Source organism: Olea europaea, chromosome 17, assembly GCF_002742605.1.
Source record: "Olea europaea var. sylvestris chromosome 17, O_europaea_v1, whole genome shotgun sequence".
Classification (NCBI taxonomy): domain Eukaryota; kingdom Viridiplantae; phylum Streptophyta; class Magnoliopsida; order Lamiales; family Oleaceae; genus Olea; species Olea europaea.
The window spans coordinates 2,136,246-2,150,777 of record NC_036253.1 but is presented as its reverse complement, the minus strand read 5'-3'; the positions used below and the strand labels follow the sequence as shown (position 1 = coordinate 2,150,777).

The window sequence follows — 14,532 nt, the reverse complement described above, 5'->3', positions numbered from 1 at the left end:
TACATTGATGCGTTAAAGATTATTAGCCTTTGTTACTATCAGTTCATATAGATTTTTAGAGACTTTATGAAAATATATTTACAAAGTGATATTTTTTCAGGATGTGTAGTTAAAAAAAAAATGTAATCTAACATCAGTTTAAGTGGTGTCAAGGGTGGATGGATGGGAGACCAGGTCTATCCTTAGCCCAGACTTGCCCCCAAGCTCAATTTCATTTTTTAAGGTAAAAAAGAACAATTGTACTACATATACATAATTATTTATATATACATGATGTGATGAGATATAATTGGATCATAAATTTTACAACTAAATAAAAAATCACTACTCACTTTTTGACACATCACCTGTATATAAATCATTATATAACTCTATTGTGTACAAGTAGTATTATTCAAAAAAGAAATTTTATGTGGAATATTAGTTTAGTAGAAAAAAGTCGTCCTCACTATGTATGATTGTGATAAGTTCAATGATAGGTAGATTAAAGTGGCTCGTTCAATTGGGAGTGAACATAATTCTATTTGAATCTAGTTTCAGGATAATTGAATGAGCCATGAACCAATTGTATTTTTTTGTAATGGAACCAAATGAAAATTTTGTTTTAAGTAATGGAACCGAACCATTTGGTTATGCTTTGCATTGGTTTTAGTTCCACTACTGACTGAGAAAAAAGAGAAAGAACATTTGAAGAAGAACCAAAAGTTGATGTTTCAATTTCAAAAATCGATGCGATGGTGGTGGTTGAGTGAAATGGTAGACAGCGAGAGTTAGTTGTTGGTCTCCATATGAGAGTCGGTGTATAAATTGAAAATGAGAAATGAATTAGGGTCTAGGCCTCCAAAATGAATTAGGGTCTACAATCTCCACATTGAGAAACAAGAAATTAAAGGTACATAATGTTTTTATTCTAATTTTCAATTAAATGTTGATTCTTTTTAGTGTAAATTGTGATTAACTAAGTTTAGTTCTTGGTTCTAGAATTAGAATCGAATTAGAATCAGTATCAAATGGTTCTCATTTCCAACTTTTAAGAACTGGAATCATTAATTTATTTTTTTCATAAAATCAAACTTGAACAATTTGGTTTGGTTTGGTCATTTTGTCCACCCCAAATATTAATTCTACATATTATTTAGTGACACTTAATCCATATAGATCGGTGTTATAAAGGGTACATCTATAAGAAGACGACGACTTATGGTACCAAGGGCGATGTCAAGGTTACTGAGGACAAAATCAAGAAAGGCAAAGTCGAGCCAGTCAATTCTGGTGTCGATATAATTAATCTAACAATGTTTTAACTTCATCGTCCAAATTTATTGGATATCAAAATCCAATAATATGATTGAAAAATGAATTTTAGAAAATAAGAATCAAATAGAGACTAAAATACATAATTTGGCTTTAAAATCTTGATCAAAATTAATTTATTGATTATAAAAGAATTGAAAACAATAAAGGGAAGGTGAGAATGATCGATGAAACACAAATTAACTATATGTACTATTTATGTTGTAAGAATAAAGCTAATTGTACAGTTATTGTTGAAAATATTGATATTGTTAAAATTTGGACCATTGATTTAAAAAATAGTTTTTAAAATAGATGAATATGATATTGCTAAGTATGTGTTGTTAACTAAGAATGTAAATAAATATTGTTTAAGTAGCATGATTGATGTCGTAAAGTCTGAAATCTTAAAGCTCTAGTAATGTGGGGTTCTGAAAAGCATAATTTTAGAGTCAAAAATCGATGTATTGTGACAAATTAAACATGGACCCACACGTCTATTATAATACAATTATCGAAATATATCAATCTCAATGACCATAATAAAAATATCGAGATCAACAGGTGGTAATAAATATGGACATTTATATTTCACATTCTGTTCATATGTACCACATATCAATGCGAAACACCGGCTCCAAGTTGTGACTTGAATTGATTTCATACACTCAATTTTCATGTTTCCAAGCCCAACCGCTCTATAAATATAATTGAGCAAACATCAAATCGTTATTTCCGATTAGACATGTTGGGCCCAAATAAAATGACTTTTTGCATCTTGTACATATATTTCTTGCTTTGGGCATTGATTTTTTCAACGTCTATGTATATAATTTATTAAAATAAAAAAATAAAAAAATCTTGTTAATTATATGATAAAAAAAATTTTGAAATAAAATATTGTTTATTGCAAGATGTAAAACGTTTTTACTGTGCCATAACGATTGATATGAATTAGACACAAAAGTTGAATAAATTAACCAAAATAAGCGGTACTAGTTACTTAAGGTATACGATTAAGACTTACTGTTCAATTCAACTCTTTTTTTTATCTCTAGTATAAATGAGTAACACAGTCGAAATTCATCTGCATCACGAGTTTCCACCCTGTTTGGACTTCGTTAAAATGAGATTTTTAGAGAAAATGCGTTTTGAAATAATTTTTTTTGGAGAATATATGATTAAAAAAAATTTAAAAAAAATTATGACATTACATATAACATTATTTTATAAGAGAATGTGATTAAAAATAAGTTTAAAAAAATATATTTTTTTGTAAAAATGAGCCCAAGTAGGGGCTCTTTTTTAACCATGTGAACAGGATGCCTCGAAAATACATTATTTAGTTCAAAAGTCCAAACAAGGTTGAAGCAATCGAACCACTCAAAGCCGTTGAGGACCACATGCCGGTCAATTAATCAATCATAAAAATCCACGTGAATACCATGTTAAGAGCATCTTTTTCTTTCAAGAATCTTTAAATTTCAGAAATGCCCATGAAGTTTATGATAATTACAGACACATCCCTTCTCTTTTTAAAATTCCAAAAACATCTTTTGATATAAATTTTCCATTTTGTCCTCAAATAAAATCTTGCTTTCTTATTTGATTTTTCCTCTTTCTTTGTATAAAGTTATCTATATTTTTATCCATATTGATTTATCATTTAATGGGCAAACTAAAATTTATCAAACATATTTAATAAAAAGTTGAACTAAAAAGAATCTAAGACAAGATATTTAAACCTTCTGATGCCAATGTTTTTTGCATTTTTAATACTTTGATAGCGTTACTTTAATTTTAAAAATTAGTATAGTGTAAATGTACAGAGTATAAAAAAGAAAAAGATGTAATGCTATTAAATGAAGCAATATAAAACGTTTAATAAATTTTCAAATAACTTTATTAAATTATTTGAACATTTATTGCATGTTGATTTATTAATTATTAGTCAGGGAAAATAATCATAAGCAATAATTTTATTAATATATAACATTTAATAAAATTTCAATTTAATAAAATTTCAAATAACCTTATTAAATTATACATAAGTAAAAATTTAAGCAATAATTTTATTAATTTATAGCAATATTAATAATGGTATTAAACTTTTCAAATAACTGTATTAATTTGTTCTATTATATTTGTCACGCGGTGATACGTGATTGGACAGTTTTTTAAAGAAAACACACTTTCATCGTACACTTTTTGAATTCCCACATGATATCAATCAAGATGGAACATGTGGATTATACACTTAGCACAATTCAATTTTGAAAAGGGACGTGTCTATGGTTTATGTAATTTGCTCTATTTTTAAAGATCATTTTGATTGTATTATGGGGCATATTTGATTTTAAATAGTAAGATTTCTTATACACTTCAATAAGCTCTTTATTTTACTTCCCAACAATCATTTATTGTTTTTAACTCGTTTATTTAACAGTACATATATTAAACCAATGGCTAAAATATTCAATAATATGATAAAATAAGCAAATGAAGGATTGGATCTTGCGATTTCATTAAATGCAATCATGATAAACACACAAATAAAGAATTGAACTCACACTCTATATTGAGAAGTCTAAATAAAGAGTTTCTTTAAATATAATTTCAAAATTTGATTCTTTAAAATAAATGACATGTCACTTTTAATGACTCTTGGAGATGGTACATAAAACTCAACTCAACTATGCTCTATTGGAATTAATATAAATAAGATAAATTTGAAAATGTGACCAAATTAGAAGGATGGATTTGAAATGTGTCTACTTTGAGAAACATTTGTATAACATGACCACTTTTGGATGTAAATTGCAACATATACCATCCTCTTGAATGGACACTTCTTTTGAGTGGTCAAGACATCATAGAGTTACTTGGCTCATAACTTTTGAGAGCAACAAGACAAATTTCAAGACTAGCTATCTACATGCAATCATACCTATAATATTACCAATCTGCAAAAAATCACAAAATGTATCTCATTTTCATAATCGTCATTGATGTTTGAAGTATCATATTCAAGTATAACGATATTTTTTCTACTGAACTATATGATTATTTACAAAAATCCTTAAAATCCCTTTAAAATGTTGAATAATTATCTTTTTCAGGAAATTGGAGTCGAGCTGTTTATTTATTATTTTTGTGATCTTCCAAATTGTCGAGTTTGAGAGTTGAACTATAGAATTTGACATTTCAACCTTATATTTGTCGATTTTTACCATTTCAACCGTCGAATCTATTTTTCATAGTTGAATTGTAAAATACGACACTTTGAATTGTAGATTCTATGATCGAATTGTAGACGGAGGCAGGGAAAAATAATAAATTTAAGCGAGATTCTATCCCGATGGATAAACTTTTGTTGTGAAGATAAAGAAGCATAAATGTTCTTGATGAGAGAGAAAAAAAAAGGACTTATAAGGATTTAAATTGGAATTTGGTGTACTCAGTAAGGATATTTAGTCTTTTTATTTCTTTTTTTTTTTTCCTTTCTCAAATGGCTGTCAGTAAAATTTATAAAAGAAATTATATTCTCACCATAATTTTTTTTAATAAACGTAACTTATTTTAATTAATTAAAGGCCTTTAACCTCTACGTATAATCCCACATATGTTCCCAACTCTGTTTTATCCAATTATTATCTCAAACTTTATATTAATTAGAACATATAGTCCTTAATGACATTTTCATTCAAAAATTTTATTAGCATGCTCTAAATAAGGGGAAAATATTTAATTTTACTTTTTGTATTTATTATTAATATCTTTTGCTTATTTAAAAATGAGAGGACAAATAAATCATTTAACTTAAAGTCATTGACATAACTCATTTCACCATTTTCATGATAAAATTGGCTTGTAGTTTGGGAGTCAATTATAAGCAAATAAATATATTTGGTGAAGAATTAAATATTACTTATAAATCTTACAAAACGTGTGAATAAAAAGTAATTACACAAAAGTATTTTTTACTCGAAGGGATTATAAACGCCTACCAAAACATCCTCTAAATATTAACGCATGCATTCAAGGATGCTTCACATTCTTGGGTCCATGAATAAATAACCTAAAATAAATTATAAGGAACTATTTTATTCGCATGAAAAGAAAAGAAAAGAAATGGTTAGCCTTTATCTGATTTCCATTATATTCAAAATACATCTTTCTCTCATTTCTTTTCAATAACGTATTTTTTAATAAAATAATATTATACGTAAATTCAAAACTTTTTTTTTTTTTAGAGTAATGCTATACAACTGCAGTTTAGATAGCGTTAGATGATAGGTTAAAAAAAACATTTCGTTTAGCCCATCATTATTTCTTGCAACCTCATTGGGCTAAATAACATTACTCTATTTTTTAACTACAAATTCTCTATCAAATCAAAAGAAAATGGGGCTAAAACAAGCTCTCAAAAAACCTAATTTTTATTTAGCCCCTATTTGCCATCCATTCTCTCCCTTTTTTTCTACAGTACTCATTTTCAACCACACATTTTTTATTAAAATAATATTATACATAAATTAAAAATCTTTCTTTCTTTTTTAACCACACATTTCAATATCAATCACTATTCCATAATATATTCGTTGCAAATAATGGGTGACAAACACACCCTTAATATTAAATTCGGCCAAAGCGTTGTCCTTTTATAGCTCTTGTTTGATTCATTATTTTCAAAATATATTTTTCTCTATTTTTTTAACCACACATTCTTTAATAAAACAATATTAAATCAAACCCAATTTAAAAAAAAAAATTACATATTTTTCTATCAATTTAATATTTCAAAACGTATTCATACATCTCAAACGTTTGAAGATTCCGGGATAGGATTCGGATACGCGGAAAAACGTGCGATATTTAATTCAAAGTTAGACGGCAGTAGTCGTTTGACGGAATGCGCTTGCCGTGTCACGTAGATGAAGAGACCAATCATGTGCTGTTTATTAATAGTGAAAATTACACAACTCCCCTCTAGGTTCAAAATTTGAACGATTTTGATCCAAAATTTAAGAGAACGAGGAATAAAATTTAATCCTTCTATCTCATGACACTCTAAAAATAAAAAATATATTTTATTGCATAGTATCTTTCAAGATGATTGTGAATAATTTGGATGGATCAAAATTATAAATTTTTAACATATGACATATTTTTTCTAAATTATTTTCAACTATGTAGATAATTTATTCGATCTGGTTTCAAGAAAGTAAGGTCATATGAACAAATTATATTTGATTACATAAAAAAAAAAAAAGAGTGAATGATGCTCACCGTGTATTCCATTATTGAATACTAGTAAGTTATTATCAATCAAATTTACAAAATTAGATAATTATTTATTTAAATATTGTTATAATAATATATGAAACACCTTCTTTTATTTATCTACTATTTGTTTATCATTCTCTATTTTTTCTAAAATTCATGTTCAATCATACATTCTGCAAAAAATATTATTCCAAAACTCATTTTCCTTAAAAACTCATTTTAATGAGAATTAAATAGGGGGTTAAAAGCTACATCATTTTCTAATTAAGATTATTTTACAAATAAGAAAATGAAAAAAAAAAGTAGTTTAAAGATTGGTACCACACCTTCATTACCCTTCCACTCAAAAAAAAAAAAAGGAAAAAGAAAAATAAACAAATGTAAAATATAGCATACAGGGGTAAAATTGAAAAGTCCACATTTATAATTTACTTTTAGATGGGAGGTTTTTGTAATTTTTGAAAAGGTAGGAGGGTGTCTTGTGTAATTTTCTCTTATTAACTACACGATTTAAACAGGCATGCTGCCATTGGAGTTGTAAGCCAATATTTCGTTGCAAAAGCTGACCAAATTCAGAAATATTCAGAACCAGATTTTTCAGGGTTTGAGAGGTTTGCGGTAAGTTTGAGTTGCAATTGTTAGTGATTAGGGAATGGTATTGATACAAGAAGGGAGAGAGGGACCAGAGCAGATTAAACGACGGGAGGAGAAGGGAATGCGACTGGGCAAATACGAATTGGGAAGGACTCTTGGAGAAGGAAATTTTGGAAAAGTTAAGTACGCAAAAAACGTGGATTCAGGCCAGTCATTCGCTATTAAGATCTTGGAGAAGAATAGAATAATTGACCTCAAGATCACCGACCAGGTCATTTCTTCTTGATCACACAATTTTCCCTTTGATTAACTCGAAAAAATTGATGAATGGTCTTTTTTTTTTTTCTTTTTTTTCCTTTGAATGCATGAAACAATGTCGGTTGTTAATCACGATTGATTATTATATGTCAATTTGATGGTTGAACAACTGGGAATAGGATGGGTGTTTCTGAGAAGATCTGAATTGGAACATATTATTCTAATTTTGTCAGTTATTGAAGTTTTCTTTCTTCTGAAACGAGTTATTTATTTTATTTTTTATTTTATTTTTTCGGGTATAATTCATTCGAAGCATGATTTTTAGTCTGAAAAAAGGAACTGACGACGTGGAATTTTTTACTCAAGCATGCAGATTAAGAGAGAAATTGGAACCTTGAAACTTATCAAGCATCCAAACGTTGTGAGATTACATGAGGTACGTGCATAAGCAATCAATTTCGAAAGAACTGAAAGTTATTATTTCTGTTTTCCATTTTTTCTCTTCTCGATATATTTTTTCGGAATAATTTCAGATCTTATTATTACGAAACGAATAAAAATGATGAAGTTCTACCTTTTCACTTTATGGATTCTTTGCGTTTTCATGAAGAATTCTTCCTGCTTTTTCCGTTATTTATTTTGTTGGAATTTCTTCAATATCCAATAGAATCCTTATCCTTTGAGAGGTTGTGTGTGGAAGTCTTTGAGTTTAAGCAACCCTAAACAATCACTTTTTTTTCACCTTTGATTTTAACAAAGCCAGCTGTGAAGGTCCACCACAAGGTGGGCCTAGTTCTTTGCTTCAATTTGTTAATTCGAGCCGATGCAATTCTGATTTCTGATCTAATCTTGTTTAGTATTAGTACCTCACTTTCTATTAAGTATTAATGCCATTATTAAGAGTTATATTACATGGTTGACGTGGTTGGCAGTCCACCAACAATTCGAGATCAAACAATTCTGGTTTGGTTTCAAACATGGCCCCCTGATTTATCATCTTGTGGTGCAGTCTACATAATTGCTAGACAAGTTTGACAGACATGTGATGACATTAAATCTTACCGAAATATCCAAATTGACATTCCGTTGGCTTATCGCCATGTATGCTTTATGCATCAAAATATGACTTGTGGTGTAGTGCTTTCATATTACCAGCACCAGAGAATAATCTCTCGTAGAGTTGATTCACATGTCGAAATTCTCCCTTTTTATCCTCTTTTTTCCATGGAGCTGCGGGACCAGGAATATTTGAGTGGTAGAAATGGACCTTGAGATCTGACGGGCCTCTTTCTTGCCTGATTAACAAAGTTTAATGCACCTAGCTTTGGGATGTTATTTCACTGTCAAACCAAAGCTGGGGTGGAAAATATTCCTCCTTTTTAAAATACAACAGCATGTTGCTTGCAGCCTCCAAATAAATTTGTGTTTGACTTTTAGCCCTTGTTTGGGCTCCAGTAAAATAAATGTTGGGGAGAAAGTGTGTTTTGAAATAGTGATTTTTTATAGAATATATGGTTAAAAAATAACGAAAAGTTTTGACTTTACATTTAATATTATTTTATAGTTGAATGTGTGGTTAAAAATGAATTTTGAAAAAATGTAAAAAATGGGGCCCAAATAGGAACTTAAATCAAGTGTGCCCCTGTTTGATAATTGTTAACTGTGAAAAACAAAGTTTTGAATAGCGTTTTTTAGGAGAATGTGTGGTTAAAAAGCAGTTCAAGATTTTGGGTTTACATATATAATATTTTATTGTGTGAATGTGCTGTTGAAAATGATTATGTAGAAAAAAGAGTTTGAAAATATGGTTGTCAAACAGGGGATTAGAAACGTTGTTGAATTATATTTCATAGATCGTTTCAACCTGTAAGTTGAAAAACATTTTGAATAATTTTGTTCAGTCAGTTTTAGTTCTCTAAACCTGTATAGACTTTGTCAAACAAAAAGATTCCAGTAAAGACGTTCGTTTTTAAAATAGAGAAGTACTTCTCATGCAGTAATCAGTTTGTCACTAATCAACCAAACGTGATCAGTAATTTCACTATGTCAATGCTTTTAATCTTTTATATGGCTGGATTTAATTGTGTTTCTTCCGATTAATGAACAACCAGGTTTTGGCAAGCAAAACCAAGATATACATGGTCCTTGAATACGTGAATGGCGGAGAATTGTTTGATCGGATTGTAAGTACCTTTTGCAACATATACAAAGCAGTCGAACAGACTGCTTGAAGAATGATCTCAAATTTGGATTTTGAAATTTAATGTTGCTCAATGGTAATGGTTTACAGTCATCTAAAGGAAAACTCTCGGAGGCTGAAGGAAGGAAGTTCTTCCAGCAGTTAATTGATGGTGTTAGTTACTGCCACAATAGAGGCGTTTTTCATAGAGATCTCAAGGTAACTTAATATTTGAAAATATTTATATATATAAAACATAGGAGAGAGAGGACAACTATGCAGATGTTTAAGTATCTCGGAATGGTACATACGTTTACATAAAGCACTTATTTTTCATTCCCTGACATTTTCTTCTGAAATGCAGCTGGAGAATGTTTTGATTGATGCCAACGGAAACATAAAGATATCAGATTTCGGCCTCAGTGCATTACCACAACATTTTCGGGTATAATTTACAAAAAAATCCAAATTTTCTTGCTTAATTCTTCTCCTATCACTTAATTATTTCTGTCAAAATGTAGGATGATGGATTGCTGCATACTACTTGTGGAAGTCCAAACTACGTTGCACCTGAAATTCTTTCTAATAGGGGATACAATGGTGCCACCTCAGATACCTGGTCATGCGGTGTTATCTTATATGTAATTCTGACAGGGTACCTACCTTTTGATGATCGAAATCTGGCAGTACTCTATCAGAAGGTAGTCCCTTATATTCGTGGCATGGTGATTTCTTTTCTTACTTGTGAGAAATCTTCTTTATGTAATCTTCCATTTGCATATCAGATTTTTAAAGGGGATGCTCAGATACCCAAATGGCTGTCTCCAGGAGCTCGGAACCTAATAAAGAGGATTTTGGATCCCAATCCTTGTACTCGGATGACAATGGCTCAGATAAAGGAAAATGACTGGTTCAAACAAGACTATGTTCCTGTAGAACCCGTTGAAGAAGATGAAGAAGAAAATGTGTACTCGGATGATGAAGTATCATCAATTCACGAGCCGGTAAGAACTCCTTTATTACTATCCTTCACTGGCTTTAATTCATTAATTCTGTATTAAAATTGATGACTTCTATCTATTACATAGCCATCAGATGCGGAGAAAGACCCAGAATCACCCACCCTTATCAATGCCTTCCAGCTGATTGGAATGTCCTCGTGTCTAGATCTATCTGGCTTCTTTGAGAAAGAGGTAGGAATGTATTTACAAATATCAAAATTATTACATATATATCTTTGAATAAGATATACATTCTTACAGAAATGACAAAAATGGAATCCGTAAATAAAGAAATAATCTTATGTGTTTACTTCAGGACGTTTCTGAGAGGAAAATAAGATTCACGTCAAATCACTGCCAACGAGAATTACTTGAGAAGATAGAAGATTCGGTGACTCAAATGGGATTTCAAGTCCAGAAGAAAAATGGAAAGGTTAGTATTATCTCCACCAACTTTTTCCCTCAGAAAATCTGATCTTTTAAAATTTGAATGCCAACAATTTATCAGTAGTGCGATCTGTGACTGTAATTTTTAGGAGATGTTGTCCCATGGATTTTGCTAATTACATAGAGTTGTTGTCAATTTGTATAGTTGAAAGTAATCCAGGAGCACAAAGGACAAAAAAGCCCTGGTAGTCTATCTGTAGCAGCAGAAGTAAGTATTATTCGTAGCGACGATGCTTTAGCACATGACATTATTGTGCTAAATTTCAATCTATAGTAATAATTTTCTTCTTATGGCAGGTATTTGAGATAAGCCCATCTTTGCATGTAGTGGAGTTGCGAAAATCGTATGGCGATCCTATATCATATAGACAGGTAGTCCTCGAGTAGTCATCTCTATACCAACATTTTTCATGGCCTATTTAATTTTTTGACGGTTTTAAGTATCCGATTGTTTATGCAGCTCTGCGAAAAGCTATCTAGTGATTTGGGTGTACCACGAAGCCAAGAGCTTCTAGCCACTGATGTATGACAAATGTATATATAAGTCAGTTTAGGTAATTATCTATGATTAAATGTCGAGTAATATTCATCATTGAAATACTCAAAGTACATAACTGCATTTATTCTATTGATTCTGTCCAATGGTTTGAAAAATGAGGTCGTTTCCCCTCATTGAGCTGCTCGGTCGAGAATCCAGAATTCCGGGAGTCTTGTTAGGGCGATAAACATCAGTTGATGGAAGCGTTAGATAGAAATAGGCATTTTGTTTGTAAAATCGAACATCATAATATTTAAATGAGCTTTTCAGCTTAAATTATCTTCAGTTTATTACACGTGCAACAAGTATATGACATCTATATATGTAAAACAAGAAAAATTTCGAAGTGCTACATTTATTTTCTTTTGTACACTGGAGTTATACTCAATAAAATAGTTTACTCTATACACGATTCACTATATTTTCTAAAACGTGACTACAATCATAATTGATATAACATTTAACAACTTGTGACTCCATTCTCAAGAGATGGTTGAATAGTGTCTCTTATCTCGATTTTTTCTAGAAAAGTTCAGAAAATCAATAACGTAAAGTTATTTTAGGTGCTTGTTTGGTACAGGTTATAAGACATTAAAATCAATTTTTTAACCGTTATTTCATTATTTCAGCTGTCATTTTTGAATTTTTCTTTCACAAATAGGAACATCTTTATCTCTAACGGTCAAAAAATCAATTCTCAAAATTTCTACCAAACAAGCACTAGATGTTTTATATAACTTGCCCTCGCGTGTGGTGCAGGTTAAAAATCAAATTTTTTTAGAATATTTTAAATTTGTAATAAAAGTTGATGAAATGTATAATTTAAAAATTATGGGTTCCATAAAATGTGTTATTAAAATTAGTTGTTGATTTTGACTTGAGGTTGAAATAAAATTTTAATCTTAATCAAAATAAGGTCATAATAATAACAAGGACAATTAAAAATAATACCATTTTTAATATTGTATAAATTTTTTTGGCCTTTTGAAAAAGAAAAAAGAATGAGAAGTGTTTAGCTTTTTAGCAAGAGTATAGATATCCTCTAAAATATCGTCGCTCAGTAGAGATTTACGATTAAATTATTAAATTCGAGATCAATGAAGAAAGGGGAAAAAGAAAAACCTATTGATTGCCCACAAATTCATGATGAAGGCTAAACCTAGTATGGACTGCAAGCTTAGCTAACGATTTTGTAAAATGGCTTGAATTTATTTATATAAGTAATATAAGTTTTTAAGGGCTTATTCAATAGTGAATTTAATAATTGATTTTTTAACTGTTAAAGAGAAAGTGGGTTCTACCCGTAAGAAAAGAAGTAAAAAATAACGGTTAAAAAAATAAAATAACGATAAAAAAAATTGATTTTTGTGGAGAAAGATTACTATCAAACATGCTCTAAGTAAAAGTAAATATTGATGATTTATTCTACTTTAACAACTAGAGTGACACCTTGGGTCACTGGCATTACAATTGCACTACTCGTACAAGGAGGAATTTAGAAGAACCCCTTCAAATCACACACAATAAGAGTGGATGGATATTTTTTTACTCATAAGGAACTCACTTCATGTGAGTATCCTGGAGGGTGAATCCCTCATTTGTACAACATTTAACAAAAATTCGAGGGCATTACGTGATTGGTTGGTGGTATTGTGTGATAATGTAGCAAAAGTTTTTTAATTAATTTTGCTACTTGTGCATAAAAATGGTATATAAGTAGTTATTGGAAATGACGTCAAGGAAAAATAATTGGATAAAAAAGTTGATAATATTTTAAATTGGCAAATGATAAAATATTGGGAAATTTACATAAATGTCACTAAAATTGAAAATGTATAAAAAAAAAAAAAATTCATTTGCACCAATTTCTTCCAAAAATGTCACTTTTTATGCAAAATGTTTACTTTACTCTTTATGATACCTTTTTAGGAGTAATAAATACTTGATTTGAATGTAATTATTGGTGTGATGAGATGATTTATTTTATATATTTTAAACATTTAAGATATGATTATTATATTGTATATAATGAATTTTTGTTAAAAAAATGGATGAAAAGTTAAAAAAAACACATAAACACGTATGAACACCAACCCTTCCTTCTTCTTCTTCTTCAGCTTCATTCCATCATCAATAAGGGAAAGCTATTGAATCTCAAAAGTGAGTTACTAGAAATTGTTTATATTTTCATCTCATAATTTACTATTTTAGATGTTTAATACAACATATTTATATTTAATTGAACTTTTTGAATCTCTTATTCATTAATGTGTTTTATTTTTTATATATTTTTGAAAGGAAAAAAATATCAACTTACTTTAAAAAAATGTGAAAGATTTCATATTTCATGAAGCATTAAGTCATTCCTTATTTATTTGTGGGAAGATATTGTAATATTGTAGTTGAGAATTGATTATCACCATTAATGTTTTCAATAATTTCTTCCAAAAAACTAAATACATAGTTTTCAAACTTCCTCGAAATTTATGGCAGGTCAACTATTGAGTAGTGTCGTCGAAACCGTCGGGTTAGACATTTGAACTGTCAAACTCGACATTTATTCACCGTCGGGATAGACAATTTAACTGTTGACTTTGACACTTGAAAACTGTTGAAACCCTTTATTTTTCTTTTTACTATTTTATGGATCTAACTATTCGAAAATTTCAATTTGATGGTATTAAATGCGATATATGAAATGTGCAAAATTCTCACATTTGTAATCTTAACATTTTAGATATGAGTTTTCACTTGAGATTTCATCATGTCGCATAGGGAAAAGTTTGTTCAACCCCCAATGTAAAACAAGTTTCTTAAACAATCGCTCAATGTTGTTGTTGATGTTGTATGTCGAATGTTCTCCTTACTGCGTTGTATGTTGTCAAGTTATATTATAGTTTTGTTGTCATTATCGTTTGCGGCCATCATTGCTCCTT

The 14,532-nt window shown here is 29.7% G+C and overlaps 1 protein-coding gene across 2 annotated transcripts; it reads left to right on the top strand.

Moving 5' to 3' along the window:
• Positions 1 to 7,231: 7,231 nt before the first annotated feature.
• LOC111366009 (CBL-interacting serine/threonine-protein kinase 1-like) lies at positions 7,232 to 11,891 on the top strand. 2 transcript variants are annotated; one of them, XM_022986619.1, is made up of 12 exons: positions 7,232 to 7,444; positions 7,805 to 7,867; positions 9,543 to 9,614; positions 9,722 to 9,829; positions 9,975 to 10,055; positions 10,132 to 10,311; positions 10,396 to 10,614; positions 10,699 to 10,803; positions 10,928 to 11,044; positions 11,204 to 11,266; positions 11,356 to 11,430; positions 11,519 to 11,891. In XM_022986619.1, the coding sequence occupies exons 1-12, from the start codon at positions 7,232 to 7,234 to the stop codon at positions 11,585 to 11,587; spliced, it is 1,365 nt and encodes a 454-aa protein (XP_022842387.1). In that variant the 3' UTR covers positions 11,588 to 11,891. The 2 variants fall into 2 exon arrangements, with proteins under 2 accessions (XP_022842387.1, XP_022842388.1); XM_022986620.1 differs by having other exon boundaries at positions 7,292 to 7,444; positions 7,798 to 7,867; positions 11,519 to 11,734.
• Positions 11,892 to 14,532: the final 2,641 nt, after the last annotated feature.